At 42.6% G+C, this 24,398-nt stretch overlaps 1 protein-coding gene across 9 annotated transcripts in view; it reads right to left on the bottom strand.

Annotated features, from left to right (window-relative positions):
- Positions 1 to 24,398, bottom strand: part of PCDH9 (protocadherin 9) — a 779,511-nt gene that overhangs the window by 268,119 nt on the left and 486,994 nt on the right. For 4 of the 9 annotated variants that reach the window (XM_079972449.1, XM_079972453.1, XM_079972452.1 and 1 more), the window contains one exon: positions 5,346 to 5,547. The exons of 1 other annotated variant lie outside the window; for it this stretch is intronic. In XM_079972449.1, coding sequence (XP_079828575.1) covers positions 5,346 to 5,547 — 202 coding nt within the window. The remainder of the gene's footprint in view (positions 1 to 5,345; positions 5,548 to 24,398) is intronic. 4 more of the 9 variants (XM_079972454.1, XM_079972457.1, XM_079972456.1 and 1 more) reach the window with 1 other exon arrangement.

Below are 24,398 nucleotides of genomic sequence, written 5' to 3'. Positions count from 1 at the left end.
AACTCATTCTAGAACACAGTAGGCTTTTGAAACCTAAATACTAAACTTGGTATCAGCAGCAAAATACCAATATCAGGGAGCATCGACTACTAGATGCTACGCAGCTATTAACCAATGATTCATGTGAACCTGGAAACAAATGGCCCAAATTGTTCTCACCATGGGGCAAAACACTCAAATCAAGGGAGAACATCAGCAGCACAATACATGAAAGTGAGATTGTGTCAGAATTGGCATTTAAAAGGCAGGCAGCAAGGCTAGTTCGACTGCGCATTTAATGTTTGCAAAGCTACAAACAAATCTATATAAAAAGTAATGCCCCTGTTCTTTGTTTCTGAAATGAAAACATTTTTTTCTATACCAACTTAAAACATACACTCACACCTACATAAACCTTGAAGCATCTGCCACAGAAAATGTGCAGAGTGATTGCTTGTTAGATGGGGGGGGGGGGAATAGAATTTGCCTATAACAAACAAAAAAATGAGCGCACAAGAAAATAACAAAAAGAAAAAGGGTGGAAGTTGGATAGCTTTTCTCATTTAAATCTTCTCAGTTCATAGCATTAAAATATTGTTCCATATACTGAAGAACAAACCATTGTACTTTGTTAAATGCCACTTAAATGTATAAGTAGCATTTAATAGAGTAAAGGGGGGGAGCAAGGGGGCAGGGGGCAGGTCTTTGACCTTTGGATTATATTCCAGAGGGGTTATACCATCAGATAACAACATCACTGTATCAGGGCAACACAAAGACATACATTTTGGTGGACCAGAATCCATTTTGTCAGCTGAAAGAAACACTTTCCTGACACAAATGAGTTCAAGACAGAGTGGAGAACCTTTACAGCAAGCTGGGGACTTGCTAAGGCCATTTCAGAAACTGAAAAGAACGAACCAAATTTCAGCTATTTAAAAATAAATGAATGAATGAAATCAGTATCTTCCTCTTGCATATTCATGCAACTTTAATTGTCGTCCTGCTTCAAGAGCACATTGCATTCAATTATTTGAAATTTCAGAATCTCAAATTTATTCCAGCTCCTCAGCATACATTTTTTCTGTACTGATATTAGCACCAATGTGAGTACAGTTGCACTAATTTTCAGCTTATTTTAAGGACATGGTGGCATGGAAATGACTGAGGCATCATGGATGTGTTGATACAAAATATGTGATCTGTAATCTCTAGATAGTTTGAGTGGCAGATTGTAGAAAAATGGTGAAGTCAACATAGATTAGAGGGCTGACATGGTAGGAATAATAATAATTATTATAATAATAATTTATTATTTGCACCCCGCCCATCTGGCTGGGTTTCCCCAGCCACTCTGGGGGGCTTCCAACAAAGATTAAAAATCCACAAATCATAGTGCCCTTCCCCACCCTGTGGGTACTGCTTCTGAGATATCACTGTGTAGTAAAATAGCACACCTAAAGCCTAGACGTCTCCCATTCCCTAATCCTTATGCGAGTCAAAAGCATCTGCCTGTTCAGATTAGTCTTTTAGCAAAACTATATTACCAAAGAGTTCATCATTTGTGATTAATATTACATGTTCTAATTCATTTTACATGAAATATTTGGAATTTTTTCTCTAACGCAGAAGTACTCGCATGCAGCATCTTCAGAAAAGGACTACAGCAACTGGGCCCATTCCTTGCTGAGGACTCACTCAGATTTATTTCTGGATATGTCACACAGTGTTAAAGCCAGTACTCAACTCTGTGCCATCAAGGCTAAAGGGAAAGTGTACACAGGTAACACCGCTGCAAGACTGTCTTTTTGTCACTTAAACCGTCACCTCTAGTACATAAAAACACAAATACTGGATTGTTCCATCTAAGTTGCTTAAAGAGATAATAGGGTTTGCCTGGGAATCCATAGACTTTATTGACATTCTGGCAATTTAATTACTTGCATTTAAATAAGGTTACCACCATTTAGAAAGTGTTGCTTCCACTTTCTTGGGTTATTATTCTAATAACATCCAGAGGTGGTTTAGACCAAGGGTGGAATTGTAACTCAGAAAGAAAGAAACGGCTTGTGGGCCATTATCTAGCTTTTACCACTCTGGTCAGAGGCCGAGCAAACATATGGCCAAAATGAATGAATGAATGAGACATTCTAGAGTCTGCTGCAGCGATGGTGTGTATACATACAATCTTTTGATAAAAGTAATTTTTAAAATTCTAAATATTTATGCTGTTTTTTGGTAATTAATACACGTAAAATATTCATAACTATACACCCCCTCGAGTTCCACCCTAGTTTAGACATTAGATTTCCCAACGTGTTCTTGCTATATCATACAGTACCTCCTCCAACTTATCCTCTTCTCTCTCAACCTGAAAGGGAAGCTCTTTTATTTTAGCTGCAAAACCCACAGCTTTCCCTTCCTTGGGGGTAGGCACAGGGAAGAGATATTTTATTTTTGCTCGCACAAGGCTGCTGCCCCTTTTTGTATACCGTGTGCCAATTTGCACAGTGGGGGGCTCCTTTTGCATGGTCGCGCGCAGCCCCCCGGATCCCAGTGTGACTCCTGATAGTTTGGGCTGGCTTCATCCTCCCCAGGCTGGATATCTGGAGGTCTCCGCCTACCTCAGCCAATCGCCCAATCCTGCCTGGGGAGGCGTTGCCAGGGGATTGGCCAGGTAAGGGGAGGGACCGTCCTGCCCACACAACAGAAGGTGAATCTTACCTGCGAAGCGGCAGTCGGCTCCAGAGCTTCTCCCACCCTCCCCTCCCTCAGTTAAGTCTTCTTTTGCAGGTTAACCTCTTCTCCACAGCTACGCAGGCACTGCTACGTTAGGGTCGCTGTTGAAGGGCCGGAAAGGAATTTTCCTGCATTGGCAGGTTTTGCCTTCCCCATAGCAAAACGTCACAACTTTGGTGGTTTCAGCCCTTGGGCAGAATCCTTTAGTCTATCTTCCTAAATTGGGGGGGGGGTTAAGTGGTGACACATGCCCCCCTTGCGGTTGTGATCCCATGGTTCCCCGTTAAAGGGGTCTTGAGGGGAGGCATTGGCCATACACTAAGAGGTTGTCATTGCTCTCCCCTCCAACAGTGGCAAAACAGGGGGCGGGCTCTCTGCTTGAACGTATGTTCTCCAGAGCCAGCCCAGCCCAACATTCTGGATACCCCTGAAGTCTCCCAGATCCCTGGCTGGGGACTGGGAAGAATAAACGCCCAATGTCTGAGCCAAGGTCTCCCTACATCTGAAACTTAATAAAGTTGTGGTCAATTTTAACCCCATAACCCCATAGCACGTTGTCTTGAGTCATTATTCTGCTCGGGGGTCGCCTGGGGTTTGGGGGACTCCATTGCCTGTCCACGCAAAGGGGGTGGGAACCTATGCCCCCTCCAGGTTAGACCCCAGCTCCTATAAGCCCCAGTGGACAAGGAGGTTGGGAGTTGTAGTCTGACAACATCCTGAGGGCCACAAATTATCCACCTATTGGAAAAATAAAATCCCCCACTCTGGAACACATTCTGCACAGTGCCGGATTTATGTATAAGCTAAACAAGCTATAGCTTAGGGCCCCAGTCTCTTGGGGCCCCCAAAAAAATTAAAGGAAAAAAAGTGGATGTACATTTCCAAAATATAAGATTAAAAAAAACAAATAAAATAAAATAAAATAAATAAAGCCTACATACAGCAACAGTGTTTTGGGTTGTGTAGGTTTCTATGATAATTAATGGGCCCTGCATATTGCATATATTCAACACAAAAAACAGCGGCAATTTGTTGTTGACAAAGGACAGCTGGACATATAAAGGGCCCCATTACCTTTAATAGTTTAGGGCCTCATCGAACCTATGGTAAATCCAGCCCTAATTCTGCAGGAACGTTTGTCTTATCAAGCCATTTAACAACACTACAAGAATTCAAGAGCAGGATATTAACATGTTTATCATATGTAAATCCCACTGAGTTGAACAACAGTTACTCCTTAGTAAGTCTGCTTAGGACTGCAGACTTAGGTTTTCACCTTATGGATCTTAATTCTCCACATGCTCACCATGTGTCTAGGTGCATTATTTCACAGTTTCAAAAACCACAATTGTTCTCAGGCACCAGACCTCCACGTCTGCCAGAGCATTTGAAATCGATAGCCAAATCTATAACATCAAAGAGCTTTGGAGCTTTTATGTCTGCAGTAAAGAAGCAGCTTCTTACAACCGTAGCGCCCCCCCCCCCCATGCCACACAACATGCTACTTTGGAAACTTGTAAACTCTTCAGTAAACTCTTCCCTAGCGCAACAGCAGGAAAAGGTGAAGCCATGTAGGAAATAAGTAAAGTATAGTGAGTACACATACGAGCTCTTGTACATGCATTTTTTATTTCTTCACATTCCAGGCTATGTGCAATTCTATAATATCAAGGCCAATGTTACCAGGCCAAGCTCAAGGTGTTGATACTAACATACATGTCCCTATAAAGCTCAAGACTAGGTTTCTTTAGAGACCGCTTTATCCCTTCTACACCCTGCAGGAGTCAAGCATCTCCCAGAAGTTCCAAAGATATCTAAGCCTGCTCTGCAGTAACTGAGAGCAGGGCTTTTAGAGTGGCTGCCCCTGTTCTATGGAATAGCAGTCCTGTCGAGATCCAAGACTGCACTTTCTGGAAATGGCTGAAGACATTTTTGTTACAACAGGCTTTCCCAGCTGGATAGATGGGTCTTTTCCACAAGTATCCATTTGTTTTAAATCTATTGGTTATCTTTGTATTTTTAATTGTTTTAATTGCTTTATGTAAATCACCTGGATATGGTGTCTTAAAAGGCAATTAGCAAATTAATTGTAACAATAATAATGTCAATGTCTTTAGGAAACACCACTGTAAAGTGATTGCCCTTTAGTTACTTATATTTTTTACACTACTAATCTAAGTACATAGCTTTTGATTGGAATCAGAAAAACTATTTGCTTTAAAATTAGTCTGCTTCCTATATTATGAACCACATGTCATATTCTTAGGCTGGGGGAAATCTAAAAAGAGAGAAAATGCATGTGTTACCGTTGCTAGTGAAAGGATCTTCAGTAACCACACCACAGAAAATAATTGTGTCTGAATACAATAATAATGAAAAAACAGTTGCTGCACCTTTCCCTCTGCCTTTCCTAGATGTCTGCTTGTTTCGCAGCGACTCCACCTATTTCTCTGAGAAGCGCAAGCCATCATCGTTATACCTGATGCTCCGTGCCATTTTATATGCCGCCACAGATGCGGAGGACACACACAAAAACAATTCAATGCAGGCCTACCTATATAGAAGAAGCAAAACAAAAAAACCATGTCGGGATGGGTGGGCAGGGAAGGCTTGAAAATGCAACTCACCAGAGTTGGGATCGGAGTTGCCGTCCGCTTCGGTCCTCTTGTCCGGTGAGGCCTGGTCGTAGAATTCGTCCTGCGGCTGAACCAGAGGGAGAGGGTGTGAGATCAGGGTACCACTACCCACAGGCTCATGATCTCCTAGACCACTGTCACTGCAGCTTTCCTGGGAGCCATCGGGGAGGTGGAACGTAACACGGCGCTGGGACTACAAAGAAGAGCACAGGACACGCTGGATTAGTGCTCTTCTTTTACCTACTGGAACTCTCTTTTAAAATGTATCTTATTGTCTTTTTGTCATTCCCCCCCTCCCTCCCCAACCATCACCTCTTTGCTGCAACCCAGGAAAGAAAAGAAAGCAGGTTGTCATGGGCAACTTTACTTATTTACTGCACTTATTGACTCCACCTGGTCTTAACAGTTTTGACAGTACCTGTCTCCTCCCTTGGCTGGACAGTACCTGCTCATATGCAGCCAGTGTGGAAGGAACAGAACCCTTCCATAGGCTCCCCTCTCAAGTCCAGAAGCCCAGAGACCTCCCAAGGGCTATAGGTCAGAAAAAGAGGCCTAGAAAAACAGATCCAAGAGCATAGCTGCCAACGTTTCCCCTTTTAAAAGGGAAATTCCCTTATTCCGAATATGATTCCTCGCAAGAAAAGGGAAAAGTTGACAGCTATGTCCGAGAGGGAGGGAGCGAGGGAGGCAGACCAGGAAAACCTGTTATGGATGGCAGCTAGGGAGCGTAAAGGGGATCCAGGAAACAAAGATAAATGGGGGGGAAACCAAAAGGACGGTGGAAATCCCTCCCAAGAAACCTCCTACCAGTGGCTAAGGCAGGAAATGGAACTGGGGCAGGTTTGCCCCTCAAAAGTTTTTTTTAACTTCCTGGGTGGAGACAACCTACATCATGGATCCCAATTCTCCCCTACAGGAGAAGCTGCTTTTCATTCAAAATGCACCTTGTTTGACCCCATAAAACAGCTGGTAGTGGAAAGACTCCTTCCACAAAGCCTGTGGAGTCACTACCAGTCAATGGAGACCAGGCTTTGCAAAAAAAAGTGAATGGACACTCTCCACATGAGACAGATTTGAGTGTACGGGATCTGAACCTGATTCAACTTTACTTGCCAGCTACAGCTGTCTGCGTTATATACAAGAACTGGCATCGTTGTGGAAAGCTTCCTGCTTTTTTGGCCACGTTCTTTCAGCGGCACGTCATCTGGTAGTGAGCTTCCCAGCCTCTTACAATGGGATAGCTTGAATTGCATGGCATGTTCTACCAAAGGAAATGGCCTGGGCAGATAGGAATGGGTCAGAAGATGGGAACATTTAGCCCAGGCCTTCCTGGCACAAATACCGTGCAATTTATTTGAGAACCGTATCTCACAACTTTGCTAGTGTATCCTTATTTTTAAACAACAATAATAAAATTCTGAAATTGTTAGTAGTTTAGGGTAGCAAGATGAAATGTGACATGGCAAGGCTAAAGGTATGCATGTGGGTTATCTAAACATGAAAATGTGCTTCTAGGAAGTATTAGTTTGTAGTTAACATTTCATCAATACATAATATTTCAAAAACTCTTAGCAACAGACACATGTAACAACAATTTGCCTGCAATCTGCTGGAGGAGAGGAGATATCTATCTAGACAGAACTACGTAAACCACTTTGTGATGTATAACGCAAGATAGATCAGATTACTTGGAAAACCAAATAAAAGTGCTCCTCTTATTCTCTACTAGCATTACATAGAATAAATTAGGTTTTGGGTTTTTCCCAGGCACTATGGGAAGGATTAAAGGATATGTAGAATAAATTGTGTCATTGCTGGGATATATTCTAGTAGTTCAGAAAGGCAGCTTTAAAAAGAAAAAGAAAGAAACTCCCAGTGGGCCTTAATATCAAGGATTTCAGTCTTAGTCAGAAAAACTTACATATATGGCATCAAATTTAACTTACTTATCACAAGGGGCAAAGAAACAGCACAAACGCAGCAAGCTTTGGCTTACTTTCTTTGTACAGAGAAGCAATATCCATATTATGAACACTGACTTGTGTCACTTTTTGTCTTCCCAACTCCTGAAGGCTGCAATCCTAACCCCTGGCCACCATTAGCAGGGCTTAATAGATTGGTGTGGAAACTGCCACAGCTACTGTCTTGCCACTTGTGCTAGTCAGGATGGAAGGTGACTCGGGGTGGTGGTGGGGGAATCCATTCACTGTGCCAGGACTCAGACAAGGGCAACAGCTCAGGATCCAATGGATACTGTGCCATGTGCCACTATGTGCCACTGTTATCATCCCAAATGCCCATTTGGGGTGTTCCCCCAGCCTACTACTGGTCGTACCTTCTGCCTATCCACCATTTGGGCAGACATGTTTGGTTGCCCCTCACCAGCAGGGCTTCTAGTTGCAGAGGATGGCAAGAGTTGGCCAGGGCAGAGTTGGCCATCTAAACCCATTCCAACATGGTGGATTGGATTGGAGTGGGTGGGTGTTGGATAACTCTGTTAAGATGCTTTCCCTGCCCTTTCCTTTTTTAAAAAAATACCAAGTTTATATTCCATGTGTATGCAGGACAAAATTTTTAGTCCACCTGCTGAACCAAGGGCCAGATGACATGTGACATTAACTGTGTTGTTTGCTCTTGAGTGATTTATTTTTCTTTCAGAAATGGTGCAGGTCTCCAGTCTAGACTGAGACTCGCGCATGGGATATGGGGAACCTTTAGCCATTTGCCCACACACCACAAACCAGCCCAGCCCACAGTCCTGCACTTTGCACGAAGATTGTGTACATTGTAGGACTGGACAGAGTTTATGAACTAAGACGACGTGCTTAATGGCTCTCAATCCCTTTAAGTCTCTTGCCTTGCTTTTCTATTAGAAATGTGGTAAACATGTCAGTGTGGGAGCCATGAACTTGGAGCACCCTGGTTCAAATCTCACCTAAAGTAGGAACCTAGTCTTATCACATCTGCACTATGGGGATAAGAATACTAACCAACCTTACAGGAACAATGGTAAGGATTAACTGGGATTATGTATGTGAAAGTGCATTGCGCACATTAAAAACAGCTATAACAATAAATAAAAAAATGTTCCTTCATTTTGCTATCTATTGGACAAATCAGAAATGTGTTTTTTTTTTGGCTGGACTTCAATAATAGATTATCCTTCCACTGGAGATTCCCAAAGTCATAGTCCAAGCATTTCCAGAAGCCATGTAAGTCACTTTTTATTTGCATTGGGCTGAGGAAAAAGGGATAAAGTAAGAGCATAATTATAGATTATGCGCCATTGAGATCAGGCAGATAAAGAAATTTGATCAACAATTCTATACCTTCTTACTCATGAGTAAACCTAATGGAACTCAGTTGGGCTTAATTCTCAGCAGACATGTATGGGATGAGGACATAGGCTGGATCCTAATCCTGTTCAGCCAAGTCTTGTGACCTGGAAACCTGACATAAATTAAGATGGCAAAAGGGGTGGTATCACTCCAGGCTTCTCCACACTTCCTCTTGCCCTGCTGCTTACAGCAGGGAAAGACTACTCTTCAGAGTTCAATTGGAGCAAACAGCAAATTGGGGTTTTTCCAGGCTTTCCCTGGGAAAGAAGCAGCGGGAAACTGCCCATACCTGTAATTTCCAGGCATGGGACAAACAGAAGTGTGAAAAAGCCCCCCAACATTATTTTAAAAGCAAGTTTTCCCTCTGCTAGAGTTAGGTCACTTCAGGCATCATTGGCCTGCTCCTGGATTGAGTTTCTATCTGGTGCACATTTCACCAGATTATCTTATGCTGGGCTTCCTTTACACCATTGGGCACTAGATTGCTCTCTTAAATGTTTACAAGTAGGATTTCTCCCTTAAATGTCTAAATGTACATTTTTAATGTAGTATTGTGTATATGTGTGCTCTTTTCTTGGAAAATATTGCTAACATTGTTTGAAAAGGGAGTTATTATGCTCTACTTGTCAGAGCATATTAGATTTCATGAAAAGACTGGTTTTTGTTATTAGCTATTGTGAATATTTAAAAGGATGCTCCTTAACTTATCTTCTTCAAGTTATGTCACACTTATTGGTTGCACACACAGAATTAATAAAATCTTTCTCTCTCTCTTCTTACAAATTGTCTATGCAATCTTCTTCGCTATACTTGGAATCATGAAAAGTGGCAGACCAAACCAAAATCCACTCTCAGACTGGAGGGAGACAAGCAATTGTTAGTTGGAGTGTTATTGTTCGAAAAAGTTAGGACTGTATGAAGAAAGCATTGTGGTTTCTATGTAAACCTATGTAAGGTTTCACATACCATTTTCCCCCCAAAAGAGGGGTCATGAAGCTTTGTATGTGCCATTATCTCATATCACTTCACATCTTGTATATTTTTTTAGATTGCAACTAGAGATATGATCTGGGCCTGCGACAAACACACATTTGCAAGCATACATATGTAGAGGTCAGAGTGTTTGGCCGCAGATTCCTAACTAAGCACCCATGGGTAAACCTGTGTTTGTTGCTGCACGTAATCACATAAAGCTTGTAGGGTTGGAGATTATAGTGTCAGCAGAACAAAAATGTATGTGTACACCATAGGAAATGATGTCTATTTGCTATACCCTCAATGTTGGTAACTATTGTCCTGGGATGAGATCTAATCCACCATCTGTGTCATTTCTGAGTGATTCCACCCTGGCTCAGAACCCCAGAGACCTTAGAATTCCTGGTTCCCTACAATTCACAGACAGATAGATGCCAGACCAAGTCACACACACACACACACACACACACACACACACACACACACACTCTTACATACACACTTAAAGCAATAAACCCAGAGAAGGTGAGGTTGGACCTTGAAGGTTTACATTTCCATATTCTCCTGAGCCAAATACCCCCAAAGGATCTGGTCTAGAAAGAAGCCTTTCACCAACACAGATGCTTGGGGGCTCACCTATGCAACTTATTTTAATATTTTATAACCTCCCCCCACTCTGATACATTCCCTTAAACAGTGACCCGCTAGTTCTGCACTGTATTGGATGGGGGGGGGAGAGGGGAGGGGTGTATCCTATTAGGAAGAAAGGACATTGGGAGGTGGGATTTTATCTTCTTATGCAGCTTCACCTGGCCATGGGGTTGCCTGCATGAGGCCAGTTCTGGCATTTTAGCCAAGCATCTACTTGTCTCCTTACATACATAATTTTATTTGTATGCTGCCTTTCCACAGTTCAAACCCTGCTCGAGGCAGCTTACAACATGGAAAATCCATAACTACTGCATAACAAAAGTAGTCATGAACAATAAAGCATTTAAACTTTGAGTTTCATTCACAAAACACAATAGTTGAGAAAGGTATGCATTAAACAATTAAGAAACAATGGATACCATTTTCTGTCTGTGTGTGTGAGAGAGAAAAGTTTTGTTCTTTGCATCAAACTTCTCTGAACTGTGTTACAATTCCCAATCGAAAGGTGACACTTCAGCTACTGACAGGGAGAGTAATATTTTATATTTTATTCCAGCTATTCAATTAGCAGAAAATCATCTTTTTTCTTCCTTAATAAAACACCCAGTATCTATCTACACTTGTCTCAACTGCAAAGTGAAATAAATTTCCCTTTAACAAGCAAATAAAGTGGTACAATTTAATCTAATCTAACGCCTTGCTTTATCTTACTCAACTGGGAGCCAGCTAATGCTAATAATTTCCTCATTTTAGCCTTTTAAAACAAGAATTAATGTGTCTGAAGCTTAGGAAATCAATTCCAGTCTTATGCTTAGGTTAAATTAGCATTAGGTAGTGATGGGTAAGATCCTGACCACTTGTGCCATATGAAGAAAAAGTGAGGATGCAATAGAACACCCTGGTTTTCAATCTTTCATTCGTGTGAGAGTTGTTTGAGCTAACTGGCTGATTATTTTGAAGGAGTCTAACATAACTGATAACTTTTGATAAAACATAATTCAGTGGGATCCTGTTCCTATTACTCACAATGCAGCATAGCTGGAAATTAGGTTCATGTCCTCTGGTACCTGAGAAATTTCATTCCCTACCTCTGATGCTTGAGGTACCCTAATTGTTTGGGTTTTTATTTAAGGATTCATGAATGTTATAAGAAGCCATTACAATAACATGCACACATTCATATTTGCTGAAAAATGTCCACCAAATTACACATAGTGGGAGGAACTATTTATTGCAGCCCCTGCCATCCTGCATCTCACACACACATACGTACACCTGAGTCCCTGAAGATGGAGGTTCAGCCACCAGCTGTTAGGAACTGCGTTTTGGTCTATACTACAATGTTATCCCTCAAATTTAATACCTTAGGACCAAACCAGGTATAACACAGTGCATCCTTGCTTAGGATCATCCCATTTTACATAGGTTTCACTCTCTCCCAGAGTATGAGTTCCATGATCTTCAAACCAGGCAAGCTAATTCACCTCTGCATGCACATACCTTCATACATGCACAAACAACCCATGGGGCATCCTAACAATAGAATGACTTAGCTTGGTCTACGACGCATAGTGACATAGTGCAATGTCTGTCACAGAGTGGTAGCATGCAGAAGTAATTTAGTGTCATAGTCCCGTGCTGCCCAGCCACAGCAGAGCTCAGTGGCAGGAGAGGCTAGCCAACCAGCCATGGCTCGGGGGGGGGGTGTTCCTTGCCTGGAGGCAGAGTCCATACGCAAGGTTCACTCGCGTCCTAAGGTCAGGAGTATCTTGGTTCACGTAGTCAGATGGTCCAGGGGTCAAGAAAGCCGAGAGCCCAAGGTCGAGAAAAGCAAGAAGTAGCAAGGTCTGGCCAGGAACAACAAATGTTGTTTCTAGCCACTGACTGAGGTTGGAAGCAAGAAGGCTGATCAGCAGCAGGTGGAGTCACTCTGCCTTCTGTTCCTTCAGGTTGCTGCTCAGCAGGTAAAGCCAAATCCTGGCCCATGACACTTGGATGAATAGGACATTCTCAGAATGCTTTGGTTTTCCTTAAAACACCCACATTTGGGGGTTTAGCACTGGTTACCACTAGCAGGAGGTACGCAGGTGGTGCTGTGGGTTAAACCACAGAGCCTAGGACTTGCCGATCAGAAGGACGCGGTTCGAATCCCCGCAACAGGGTGAGCTCCCGTTGCTCGGTCCCTGCTCCTGCCAACCTAGCAGTTTGAAAGCACGTCAAAGTGCAAGTAGATAAATAGGTACCGCTCCAGTGGGAAGGTCAACGGCGTTTCCGTGCGCTGCTCTGGTTCACCAGAAGCGGCTTAGTCATCCTGGCCACATGACCCGGAAGCTGTACGCCGGCTCCCTCGGCCAATAAAACGAGATGAGCGCCGCAACCCCAGAGTCGGTCACGACTGGACCTAATGGTCAGGGGTCCCTTTACCCTTTACCACTAGCAGGAGAACAGCCAGGGGAAGCCTGCTCGGTGAAGCTGGGGCTCTGTAAGTAGTCTTACAAACAATACTTCAAAGAATAGCCCTACAGCTTGATTTAGGTGACAGCATGAAGAGGGACAGATGTAGACAGGAACTGATGTCTCAATAGTATTTGCCCTGTAGGGAAAGCACCACTTAGACTCCACTTCAAGCAGCGAAATGTCGCTGGCTAACAGTGATACTTCTCTTGCATTGACCTTGTTGGAGTGAGGCACTTGAAGCACAGCACAGCTTAAGTTAATGACTTTTAAGTCCCACCAGTTTTAGCAAGAAAGAATTAAGGAGTATTCTTAAGGAGTCAGTGGGATTAAACACCCTTCCCTTCGGCTGGACTGTGCCCTACCTCCGCCTCAGGTTCGACCATCCTTTCACAATCAACCACTTATTAAAGCAGTCCAGGAATTTCCCAGCAGAAAGTCTCAAAGCTACAACTGATACCCATTTAAATTCCACAGAGCCTTCCATGTCTACTGATAGCCAACAACAGCTCATATATGAATTTGTAACTTACTGTAAGTCCTCTGGGTAGTGTATAATACAAAAGTCTTTTTTTAAAAAAAGCAAGCAAAAGCAAACACATATAGGCGCAGAGATAGACACAATAAAAAATAGAAGAGATAAAGGCACCACCAATAAAATATCAAAAATAGCTTAAGCATTTTAAATGCCTGGGAAAACAAAAAGGTCCTCACACGGGCAGAAGGCGAGCTTCTTTGGAAAGGGCACTTCATAACGAGGGCACCAGTGCCAGATAAACCCCCATAGCAACTGTGCTAATAATTTGACTTAACTGGTCAGTTAAAAATAAGCTTTTCTGGTATGGTTGGATACTAAAATGAAACTTATTTTTTTTAAGAAATGGGATTCATTTTCCCCATAGTGAATAGTCTTTATAGGTCAAGAGGATAAGATTCAGAGCAACCACTGCTTCTTGCCATCTGTGGGACATTCATAATCTGGATGTTGTTTTATAAACAACTTATTATGTGCCTCTAAATGTCACAATATGGAGAAAATGTAGAAAGTAGCATTATTTGTAATGAGAGTCATATTTATCAATACAAATTGTGGTCATAGCGATTTAATTAGTCACAGTGCAAAATTACAAATCCTGCCAATGGGAGTTTGCTAATTATATTAAATACTAGAGAAAGGTCCATGAAATTGCCTAAGCAGGAGGGCAGAGAGGGAGGACTTCAGCCTTTTCCACTTACCTATGTTCTTCTACATCCCCTCACTGGAAATATTTCCTTTACTCTCTTTCGCCTCCCCCCTCTGTTGCCATTTCATTCTGGCTTCCTCCTCTCAACGCCTGGCTTGTTCTTTCACCATTCTCTCCAATATCCCCCAGGCCAATTTATGACTGGCCTACAGGGCCAACGGCAAGGGTTGGCATGGTGGGACAGCTGTCAAGGGTCAACACCTCATCACGGAAGCCCCTGGACCTGTTCCTGCATTGCCTGCTTCTTCACCTGCCTCTTGCTATGGTTCAAATAGCAAGAGTCATGAGAAGGAGGGACAGGAGATGCCGCTGCTCACAGATGCTCACAGGTTCCCTGCCTGGCAGGTGACAGCAGTGATGATGAAGAAGAGGAGGAGGAACAAGATCAGCCAGTGATAATGGTGGTCAGGAGGTAGATTCATGGAGGGAGGGGAGCATGGAGGTTTTCTTGCCAAAAGGCCCTCTGAAAACTGAACTGGGACAGCTGAAAACATAGCCATTGCGCCATTCCTCTTGCACCCACCCACTCCAGTCAAGATACACAGCACACAAGACCAGATCAGCATCTGAGACAGAAAATCCCAGACGTTCCTGTCACTCTGACAGTAAAAGTGTCTACATTTACTACTGCTGCTTAAGATTTTAGTGCTGCTTCATGATGCCCAAAATCAGCTTCCTAGGCAGGCCCCTCACTCTGCCTTGCCAGGTCTTCTCCTCCCTGTTAAGATTCCTGCTCTGTGTTTGCAGTCATGAGATTGTTGTCTATCACATGACGGTGTATGTTTTCATTCCACAGTGTGGGAAGTGACAGAGACAGGATGTTTTCTGTTACTGTGTTCCGTGAAGTGGTGCTATTGTCCTTTGTTTTTTCTTTCTTTGCTGTCTGATGAGAAAGAGGAAGGAGCTAAGTCAGAATGTACTATATGTGTGTACTATATGTAAATAAAAGTAGATTAGCCAAAATGCTGTGCTACTGAGTTCTGTTATACAAACTGCGAATACTCTGCAGATCCCTAAGCGTGCTAATGCCTTTTGGTATCAGTCGCTGTGATGTTCGGGTTGAAGAAAGTTTTTGAAGCTCCTGAACGACAGACCAGGAGGGAGAGAACCTGCCAGTTGGGCATATGTCTCTGCCAAGGTCCTACACAAGAGTAGGATGATCCTAACACTCCCTTTCCCCAATGCTACTCTGCTTTCACCCCCCTGTCTTTCTCCCCCCTCCCCTATCCAAGGGCTGTGCTTTCTGTTTTCCAATAAGAATGTGACAGCATCCACTTGTGTAGGGGGGGGGGACTTAAGCAGGATGGGGCAGCATTCAGGAGTGACCAGGCTGGGCATAAAGCCACCTCCTGCCTACACAGCCCCATCCTGAGTTGTATTTTGCTGCCCCTTGAAAATGTGACAGAATGTTCGGAAGTGGCTTTTGTATGCAGGAGATACACGGAGGTCTTCTGCGGTCTCATGTCAGGAATGGGGCTTGACAGAGCATCCCTTCAAATAATTATTCACTTGGAAAACAGGCTGCACTTATGCTTTGCTTAGTGTCACTCACACAAGCTGAGATTAAAGTTCATGTGGGGATAAGAAGGTAGGAACCTTCCAATTGATCTTTAAGGGATTCTTTTTTTTAAGAGCCAGTGAAAATCCCTTTAGTATTCCATTCTGTTAGCTTTCTTTAGCACAGCGTATGACCTTGGCAATCTAGGAGGCCACGGCCCTTGTGTAAAAGTACCAAGCTTTTATCTAATGGGACGTGGCCCTCCGTGTACATTATGATTAACCTCAGGTTTCAAACACTTGACTTACAAAATTGTTCACTTAAAGAGAGTTGTGGGGTTTTTTTTGTTGGGTATTCTTTTTTTAAAGCATTTGAAACTTTTGAAGCAGACTAGCTTAACAGAGCAAGACCAGAGCTAGCCCACATAGTACTGCATGTCACTTCTTTTTTAAAAAAATGAACTAATTGCCAAACAAAACTGTTTGACTGCATAGGTTTCATAAGAAGAGCTTTAGTAAACCCTGCAGCATTTTACTAGTTCCAAACCCTTTGAGATACACTAACAGCTAGTATAACATAGTGCTAAGGCTGCAATCCTAAACCCAGTGACCTGGCAGCAAGTCTCACTTGAACCCAGTGGGCCTTACTTCTGAGTAGACATGTATAGCACTGTACATAGAGGATGAGCAGTGAGCCAGAAGCTGTTGGTTAAAATGCTTCAGCCAAAAATTCACCAGGAGACCATAAGCGAGCCATATTCCATTAGCTTCATCTCCCAACCTGCAGTAACAGAGGCTCACCTTCCAGGTGAGAATTGCAAGAATTACGGAAATAAGGTATGTGGCATGGTTGAATATCCAAATATGCTGTACTTGATTGGCTATTATCTGTCTATCACATTGATAGCCTGTAGTTCATCCAAGGAACCCAGGGCCTTGTGAGAAGGGTTATCCCAAATTGTTCCTCATCAGGCATTCTTCCCTGCCCTGCTCCCATCTTCTGTCCATTTATACACTAAACATGCACTAACTGAGCCAACCTTGCACCAATTCCCACCTGCTTGTTGCCTGAGGTTGCTTTGCAACTCAAAACTAGATAATCTGATTCAAATAAACATCTCTATGACATTCTGGTCAGCACTATAATAGTGTAAAAACAATTCCAATAATGTTTGAGGAAAGTCTGATACCTAACTCTCCTGTTTTATGATTATATTTTACCTGAAACTCACTATGAAGGGAAAGAGTTAAAAACTATTATTTCAATCGTAATGAAGCAAATAAGAAACCTGTTGTTTATAACCCCATTTACCTGGGAGTAAGCCCATACTGAATTCAATTGGACTTTCTGAGAAGACATGCTTAAAATTCTGCTGTAAATTGCTTAACTAACAAATAATTTGCCAAGATGGATGAATACTTATGTGTGTGTATACGTACCCACAAAACCCCATAATGCTGAAGTGGGGGAAGAGTCTAAACAAGATGTTTAGAACAAAATTGTTAACTTTAAGGTTAACATTAAAGTTATTGGGATTGATATTTGGGGGTGCATCTTGAAGATCGGTAGAAAAAGCTGATGTGTCAAAACCATGGATTTTATGAAGTGCATATGTTCATTTGGGTGTTTCTGATTTTGTTTATCTTATCATAAAAATAAGAATGAGAATAAGAATGGTGGAGGGATTGACTTTATCTTCTCATATTTCCCTGGCAATATCTTCACTCTTTATTTGCTACATTCCTTAGGCTAAAATCTCCCTTTTTGTTTGTTGCATCTTCAGTCTCCTCACTTTATTGCAAGACTTTGTTGCACAAGATTACTTATATAATAAGAGTCTAATAAACAGATGAACATATGGGGAACAAGGGGCAGCAAGAATGCAGAAAGAGCAATCGCACAAGTACAAATTCCCATGTATAGCCCTTAATTAAGCATACACTGAACAATATTATAAGAGGCGCGGACACATTCCTGTGCAAAAGGGTGTGCTTTTTAAAAAGCAGAGTCTCAATAGAGGGCTGCTGGAGGGGGAATAGCACATTAGAAAATTGCCTCCTGCACACAAGTACTAGCGCGTGTAATGGATATCTGTCACTGACACCTCGCTGGGTTACAATTAATTCTGAGTCATCAGTCATGCCTTCTCCTGAGAGCACAAAAAAGTAGCAGCAGCGTCAGGATTGCCCTTTGAGGATAAGCTTTTGTAACATGCTAGGATTCTAGAAGGCAGCCATACATCTACTAAAGCCACAGACACCACAGCTGTCAGCTTAGATAAATGGAGCCTGTGCTGAAAAGCAGAAAGTGGACATGGATTGTCAAAGATAATATGGCTAACTTAGTACATCATGTGCTACATATGACTTATCCCAGTGCTTAATTCAAATATTTTAAGTCCATTACTCCAAACTACCTCAAACTATTGACTCTAGTATTGCAACAAGCAATTTCAAAAGCATCATTTAAATTGGTTTGTTGGCTTCAAGGGACATACAATGTGCACCTAAATAGAAGATGCATCTATTTAGATACAGTTAATGCTATTTCTCTAGATGGAGAGGTGCCAGAATTCACCATGAACACCTCCCTCGTTCTCTCATAATAGCAATGGTGCCCACCTGAGAGGTGCTGGAACTGAGTTCCGGTATGTTCCAGTTGAAAAAAGTATTATTTTTAGATAAACTCCACAGATCATTCAAGCCATCCATGGGGCTCTGCCTTATTGCTGCTCTCAAGGAGCATGGCTTTTTCTGCTGTGGGACCCAAGTTGCAGGATTCACTGCCAAGGAGACAGGGTTGAACAGAGATTGAAGAACAGTCTACAGCTCTATTTCGGAATGCTGCTTGTACGCAAATGCTATGTGTGAGCAAGGAAAGCAAAGATCCGTGTGCTAAGCTCCATTCCTTGTGTAGTCTTCGATACCTCCCTCTCTATGGAGGCGCAGATTACAGCTATAACAAAGGCAGCATTTTTCCATCTCCGCCAAGCTAAGCAGTTGGCTCCTTATCTCTCTCACCCTGACCTAGCCACTGTGATCCACGCGACGGTCACCTCCAGACTGGATTATTGTAACTCGCTCTACGTGGGGCTGCCCTTGAGACTGACCCAGAAACTCCAGCGGGTGCAGAATGCCGCGGCGAGACTCCTTATGGGGTCTTCGCTGCGAGATCACATTCATTCGGTACTATACCAGCTGCACTGGCTCCCGGTGGAGTACAGGATCAGGTTTAAGGTGCTGGTTTTAACCTTTAAAGCCCTATACGGCCTAGGACCCTCGTACCTACGGGATCGCCTCTCCTGGTATGTCCCACAGAGGAACTTACGGTCTGCAAATAAAAACATCTTGAAGATCCCAGGCCACAGAGAGGTTAGGCTGGCCTCAACTAGAGCCAGGGCCTTCTCGGCCGCGGCTCCAATCTGGTAGAACGCTCTGTCACAAGAGACTAGGGCCCTGCAGGACTTGACATCTTTCCGCAGGGCCTGCAAGACAGAGCTCTTCCACCAGGCCTTTGGTCAGGGCGCAGCCTGACCCCCCTCCTCTGGCAATCTGCACAGAATTTTGCTTAATGGTTGCCATCAATTTGATTTTAATTAATTTTTATAATGAAATGTTTTTGGAACCGTTGGATTATTTTGATTGTTGTTAGCCGCCCTGAGCCCAGCTTTGGCTGGGGAGGGCGGGATATAAATAAAATTTATTATTATTATTCCTTGTGTCGCAGGAACAACAAAGAATCCTCAGAAATGTAGGTTCCAAATCATACGGGGAGTCTCCAACTTGTGGGTGGGGAAATGAACAAATTCCTATGTCCCACAAATAACCCAGAGATGCATTTTAAATAAAAGGACACATTCTACTCATGTAAAAACATGCTGATTCCCGGACCACCTGCGGGCCGGATTTAGAAGGTGATTGGGCCGGATCCGGCCCCTGAGCCTTAGTTTGCCTACTCATTATCTAAGGGGCAAAACAGTCTGGTGGGTGGGATCAGAGGCACTGCAATATCTGCAAATGTTATCTTTGCACAGGAGGCCAGCTTCTGCAGACACCCACATCTCTACCTTACATCTAACCATGCAAAGAGGCACTATCTGAATTCAAGGATATATTGTAGCAAGGCAAACCACCAACCTCGGGGTGTAAAGCAGGGTCAGTGAGGGGCATGGCATCAGAAGAGTGTGTTTTTTTTTTGGGGGGGGGGGGAGTTCCAAGAAGAGAGTCTTGTAGGGCCGCATTTGCCCTCTGGCCTCAAGGTTCTCAATGGCTGTCTTAAAATGTCCTATCAGGGCTTAAACAAAGAGATCTTCTTTAAATTTGCTGCCACAGAGGAAAGAAGACTCTCACACAACATGCTAGAAACCTTCTGAGCTGGGGAATCAGGGGGCACCAGAAGGACAAAGTGGAGCCACAGTGTCATAAAATGTTCCAGATCCTCCGCCTTCCAACATGTTGCTGACTGAGACCAGCAGGTTGTTCCCTCCACAGCTATTCTCCAATTCTCTGGCCTCCCTTGGACCAAAGTGCTAGACTTTGATCTGCCAGCCATACTTGCTTGCTATTAATTTTGTGTCTGACACTACCCAATATAAGTGAATTTTGATTGATTCAGAATTGATTGGTGTGTGTGTTGTTGTTGTTGTTTAGTCGTTTAGTCGTGTCCGACTCTTCGTGACCCCATGGACCAGAGAACGCCAGGCACTCCTGTCCTCCACTGCCCCCCGCAGCTTGGTCAGACTCATGCTGGTAACCTCGAAAACACTATCCAACCATCTCGTCCTCTGTCGCCCCCTTCTCCTTGTGCCCTCCATCTTTCCCAACATCAGGGTCTTCTCCAGGGAGTCTTCTCTTCTCATGAGGTGGCCAAAGTACTGGAGCCTCAGCTTCACAATCTGTCCTTCCAGTGAGCACTCAGGGCTGATTTCCTTCAGAATGGAGAGGTTTGATCTTCTTGCAGTCCATGGGACTCTCAAGAGTCTCCTCCAGCACCATAATTCAAAAGCATCCATTCTTCGGCGATCAGCCTTCTTTATGGTCCAGCTCTCACTTCCATACATCACTACTGGGAAAACCATAGCTTTTACTATACGGACCTTTGTTGGCAAGGTGATGTCTCTTTGGTGTGTGTAGTTTCTTTAATAAAGAAACAATACTTCCCCCCCCTAACCCTCAAACACACACCCCTCCCAACTTTCAATATTATATTTTGCCTGCACTGGGCTGCAGGAATGCCAAAACATTTTAAAGCAAATTTGCGCCAACTTAACTACAATATGATGAAATCAAATATTTTTCATATCACAAAGATTTCTGATCTGAAACATGTCTTAGGCTGAACGATGGAAGCAAATAAAAATGGCAGTACTTTGGGATTTAAGGTGTTATCTCTCCATGGAATATATCATAGAACTTAATGTTTGTAGAAGTCATCTTATCTCAGACTTCACAGGCTGACAAAGTACACAGAAAATGCAGTCAGACTCCTGGTTTGATCCTTGACTTTGACAGATCACAGATATGAAAATCTTAGCAATTTTCCATGGGGCCTGTAGGCAGGTTGATAACTGATGATGAAAAGGAGCAGGTATCCATAATCAGCTTCAGAAGTAGCCCAACAGGAGAACTCCTTTTTCTGCCCAGGAAGCATAAACAGACACTGCCTGCCTCAACTGAATAATCAAGATTTAGACAACTATGTCTAACTTTGCTATTGGAGAGAGAGAGAAGTGCACAACTGCACATTTACCAGCTTCCATTTTAAAGGCAGCTAGAATGTTTAAATACTTTAGAATACTTTGAAGCATGAACAGCATGAGAGACAAAGTTACTCTGCATGATGTGGCTTTACTTGATTACAACAAGGTTGCTGTCTCTGTGTGAGTGAAGTGATTGTATGGCAATAAAACTAGCATCCTCTTGGTATCAGTAATTGGAGGAGTCTGCTCTGAACACTGTTCACTGAGGCCATCACATTTCTTCTTCTCTGAGACTGGCTTCATACACCACAACTGCACATGCACAGGTGCAAGAGCATTACACCACTGCTTCCTGCAGCAAAGACAAGTATGAATGACAGGTCCTGGGTCCTTCTCCACTTCTCCTGTTTCAATAAGCCAGAGTCAATCAGTTCTCTCAATCACACTGGTGCTTAAGGACACAAAGGTGCTATTCCTTTTTTAACTTAATTACCGAAAGAAATGCATAAGAAAACATTATTATAACTGTACACATTGCTTGTTGTCCTATTTAATATTTGAAATAATTAAAATGTTGCAACAAGAAAACTACCTATCATTGCTTTGTTCTTACTTCTTTTGTTCTACTGACATTGAACAGTTGGACAGCCCATGATTTGCCTGGTTGAGAAACATGGTAACCCTACAATATATAATACAAACCACTTAAATCGGATATATAGAATAAAAAGCAGGGAAATGGAGGAGAAATTTACATTGGAAATTTCAGTTGGGGAGGTCTTAAAAAATGATCCCAGTGCATTCTTTAGTCCAATAAATCCTCATTCTTTTAAAACAGCCTTTTGTGGCTCCAAACCTTCAGTTACAATTAATTCAATCCAAATTAATTGCTTTGACAATGCAGTAATTTGTGTCAAAAGCTCCCCATTGCATTATCTGCACTGGATAACTACTGGCTTATGTATCACTCCCTGGTGACACAGCAGCAGGTTGGTCCTAGGATGGTTTGAACAGATTTAATTATATCTAGATCAATTTTTATGGGAAGTCACTTCTTTACATGATGCATATCACTTTCTTTCTCACACACAAACATACAGTAAGTTCTCTCATTCCTTCTCTGCCTGACATTTTGCTGCTGAGAGAAAAGTAGAGAGGGGTCCCTTGGTTTGCTTCATAGTGCAGTATGGGTTTACGTTGTCTAGCTTTTGAAGATCACTTACTTTCACCATTAAGAACCCCATTCAGTTTCTGCAATGTTCACAGCCAGACTGCAAAGCTTACATGGACTTATAAAAGAGTTAGGACTGTTTTGTTTACCTTTGGAGGTACAGTTTCCCCCCTCCAACTTTGTAAATTCTGAGCTCACCTGGGGATGTCATCAGGACAATTTATACACCAGTGAATGAATGAATATATATATATATATATATATATATATATATATATATATATATCTCCTTTCTATACATTCCCAACTATTTCTAAACCAAAAAAGAAAAAAGAAATGATGGGGGGGACGACCTTTCTCTGTTAACAATTAAGTGCAATACAAATCTTCCAAAATGTACATGATCTATTTCCAGTTTACCCTACTGTTCTGCTCAGTAGGGGCATCAACATTGGTCCACAATACCGATCCAAAAAATCAACTTGGAAGTGCATGAAGAAAATGAAAACAACTTAAAACTACATTTAAAATTGAAGAGGCCCAGCCGTTTAATACAGGATTTTTTATTAGCAGTACTCTGCATTTAGAAATATATGTTTTAAAATTTAGTTCCAAATACAAAAGGTGTCTTTTTCTGAATCTCTAGTCTTGGTCATTGGGCTCATGAGCCCAGTACTGTCTACTTTGAGTGGTAGCAGTTTTCCAGATCTAGATTATTTTGTGTCTAAGATGTTAGAGACTGTGGACTAAGATGTTAAGAGACTGTTTCTTTGTAGAGAACATGTTTCATCTACAGAAGGTCCAAGGTTAACTCTTGGCACCTACAGGTAGGGGTACAAGACTCCTGACTGATACCCTTGGAAGATCTTGCCAGTCAGCGCAGCAAGAAGAAAGATGGAGTAAGTACCAAGGAATCAGAAACAAAAAGGAGGCAATTTCTGGTGATTCTGGTAATTAACTATTTTAATTTAGCTTGATGCATTTCAGAGAAGACTCCTTCAATGGGAACTGTATGAACACTTCAATTTCTCAACTCCATCAAGATCTGTACCTGTTGGTCAAAATATGAACACTTTATTGCAGATAACTCTAATCACAGGGTAAGACACCTGGTCCATGTGGACAATACTGGGCTAATGGAGCCAGCAATCTAGAGATTCGGTAGAAGACACTTTTAGATGGACCTGTGGTCTGACTCATAATAATGCAGGTTCCTACTACCTTCCTATGAACCAGGGGACACCTGCACAAAATATGTGCTCTACCACTGAGGTGCACTGAGAAAACACAAAACATATTTAGTGATAATTCAAATGAGACATATTACTTTCCCCCTTTGTGCTGCAGGATTATAAAAGAAAACGGGAAAATAGCAGCTATTGAGATGCAAACACCACATAGTTAATTTCATTATGAAGGATCCAAACGCTTGCATGTAATAAGGGGGAAATATGATCAAGTGTATGGCCTGAATTGACAGATGGAAGGAAAGAGGAAGGCAGATGTGCTCTAATTTCTTGATTTTTTGAAAGATGACTAGCGTGCACAGATTAAACTGCTTGCTTGGCATCACTGTCTGAAGTTATACACCAGAGCAATAATGCAGATTTTTATGCCCCCACTCAGAATTTTACTCACTAGTGCAGTTTGACATGGAACTCAGGAACAAGTCAAATGCCCAACAGCTGGCGCTCTGCAAGGGAACATTGGAACACCAGCCAGGTCCAGCATGTATATCCCTTGAACTAAGCAGAGCCATATGGGAATGCTAGCCTGAATCTTAACCATGGAAATCAAGGGCCAGGTCAGACAAGCAGCACTTTTCAAAAATTTATGACGCTGAGTTTCTAAGCTAAACCAAAAATGACAGATGAGTTAACAAAGACGGAAGAATACAAGTCGGTCCAGCTTCTTTCCCCTGCAGTGGTAAAGGTGGCTGTGTGATTAAAGCTCAAGTCAGGGAATTGTGGCCAAGCGGTTAGAGCTCTGGCTTCATCAGAAATGTATTGGGTGAC

Source organism: Podarcis cretensis (genome assembly GCF_951804945.1).
Source record: "Podarcis cretensis genome assembly, chromosome: 4".
NCBI classification, from domain to species: domain Eukaryota; kingdom Metazoa; phylum Chordata; class Lepidosauria; order Squamata; family Lacertidae; genus Podarcis; species Podarcis cretensis.
This window is presented reverse-complemented; position numbering and strand designations above follow the sequence as displayed.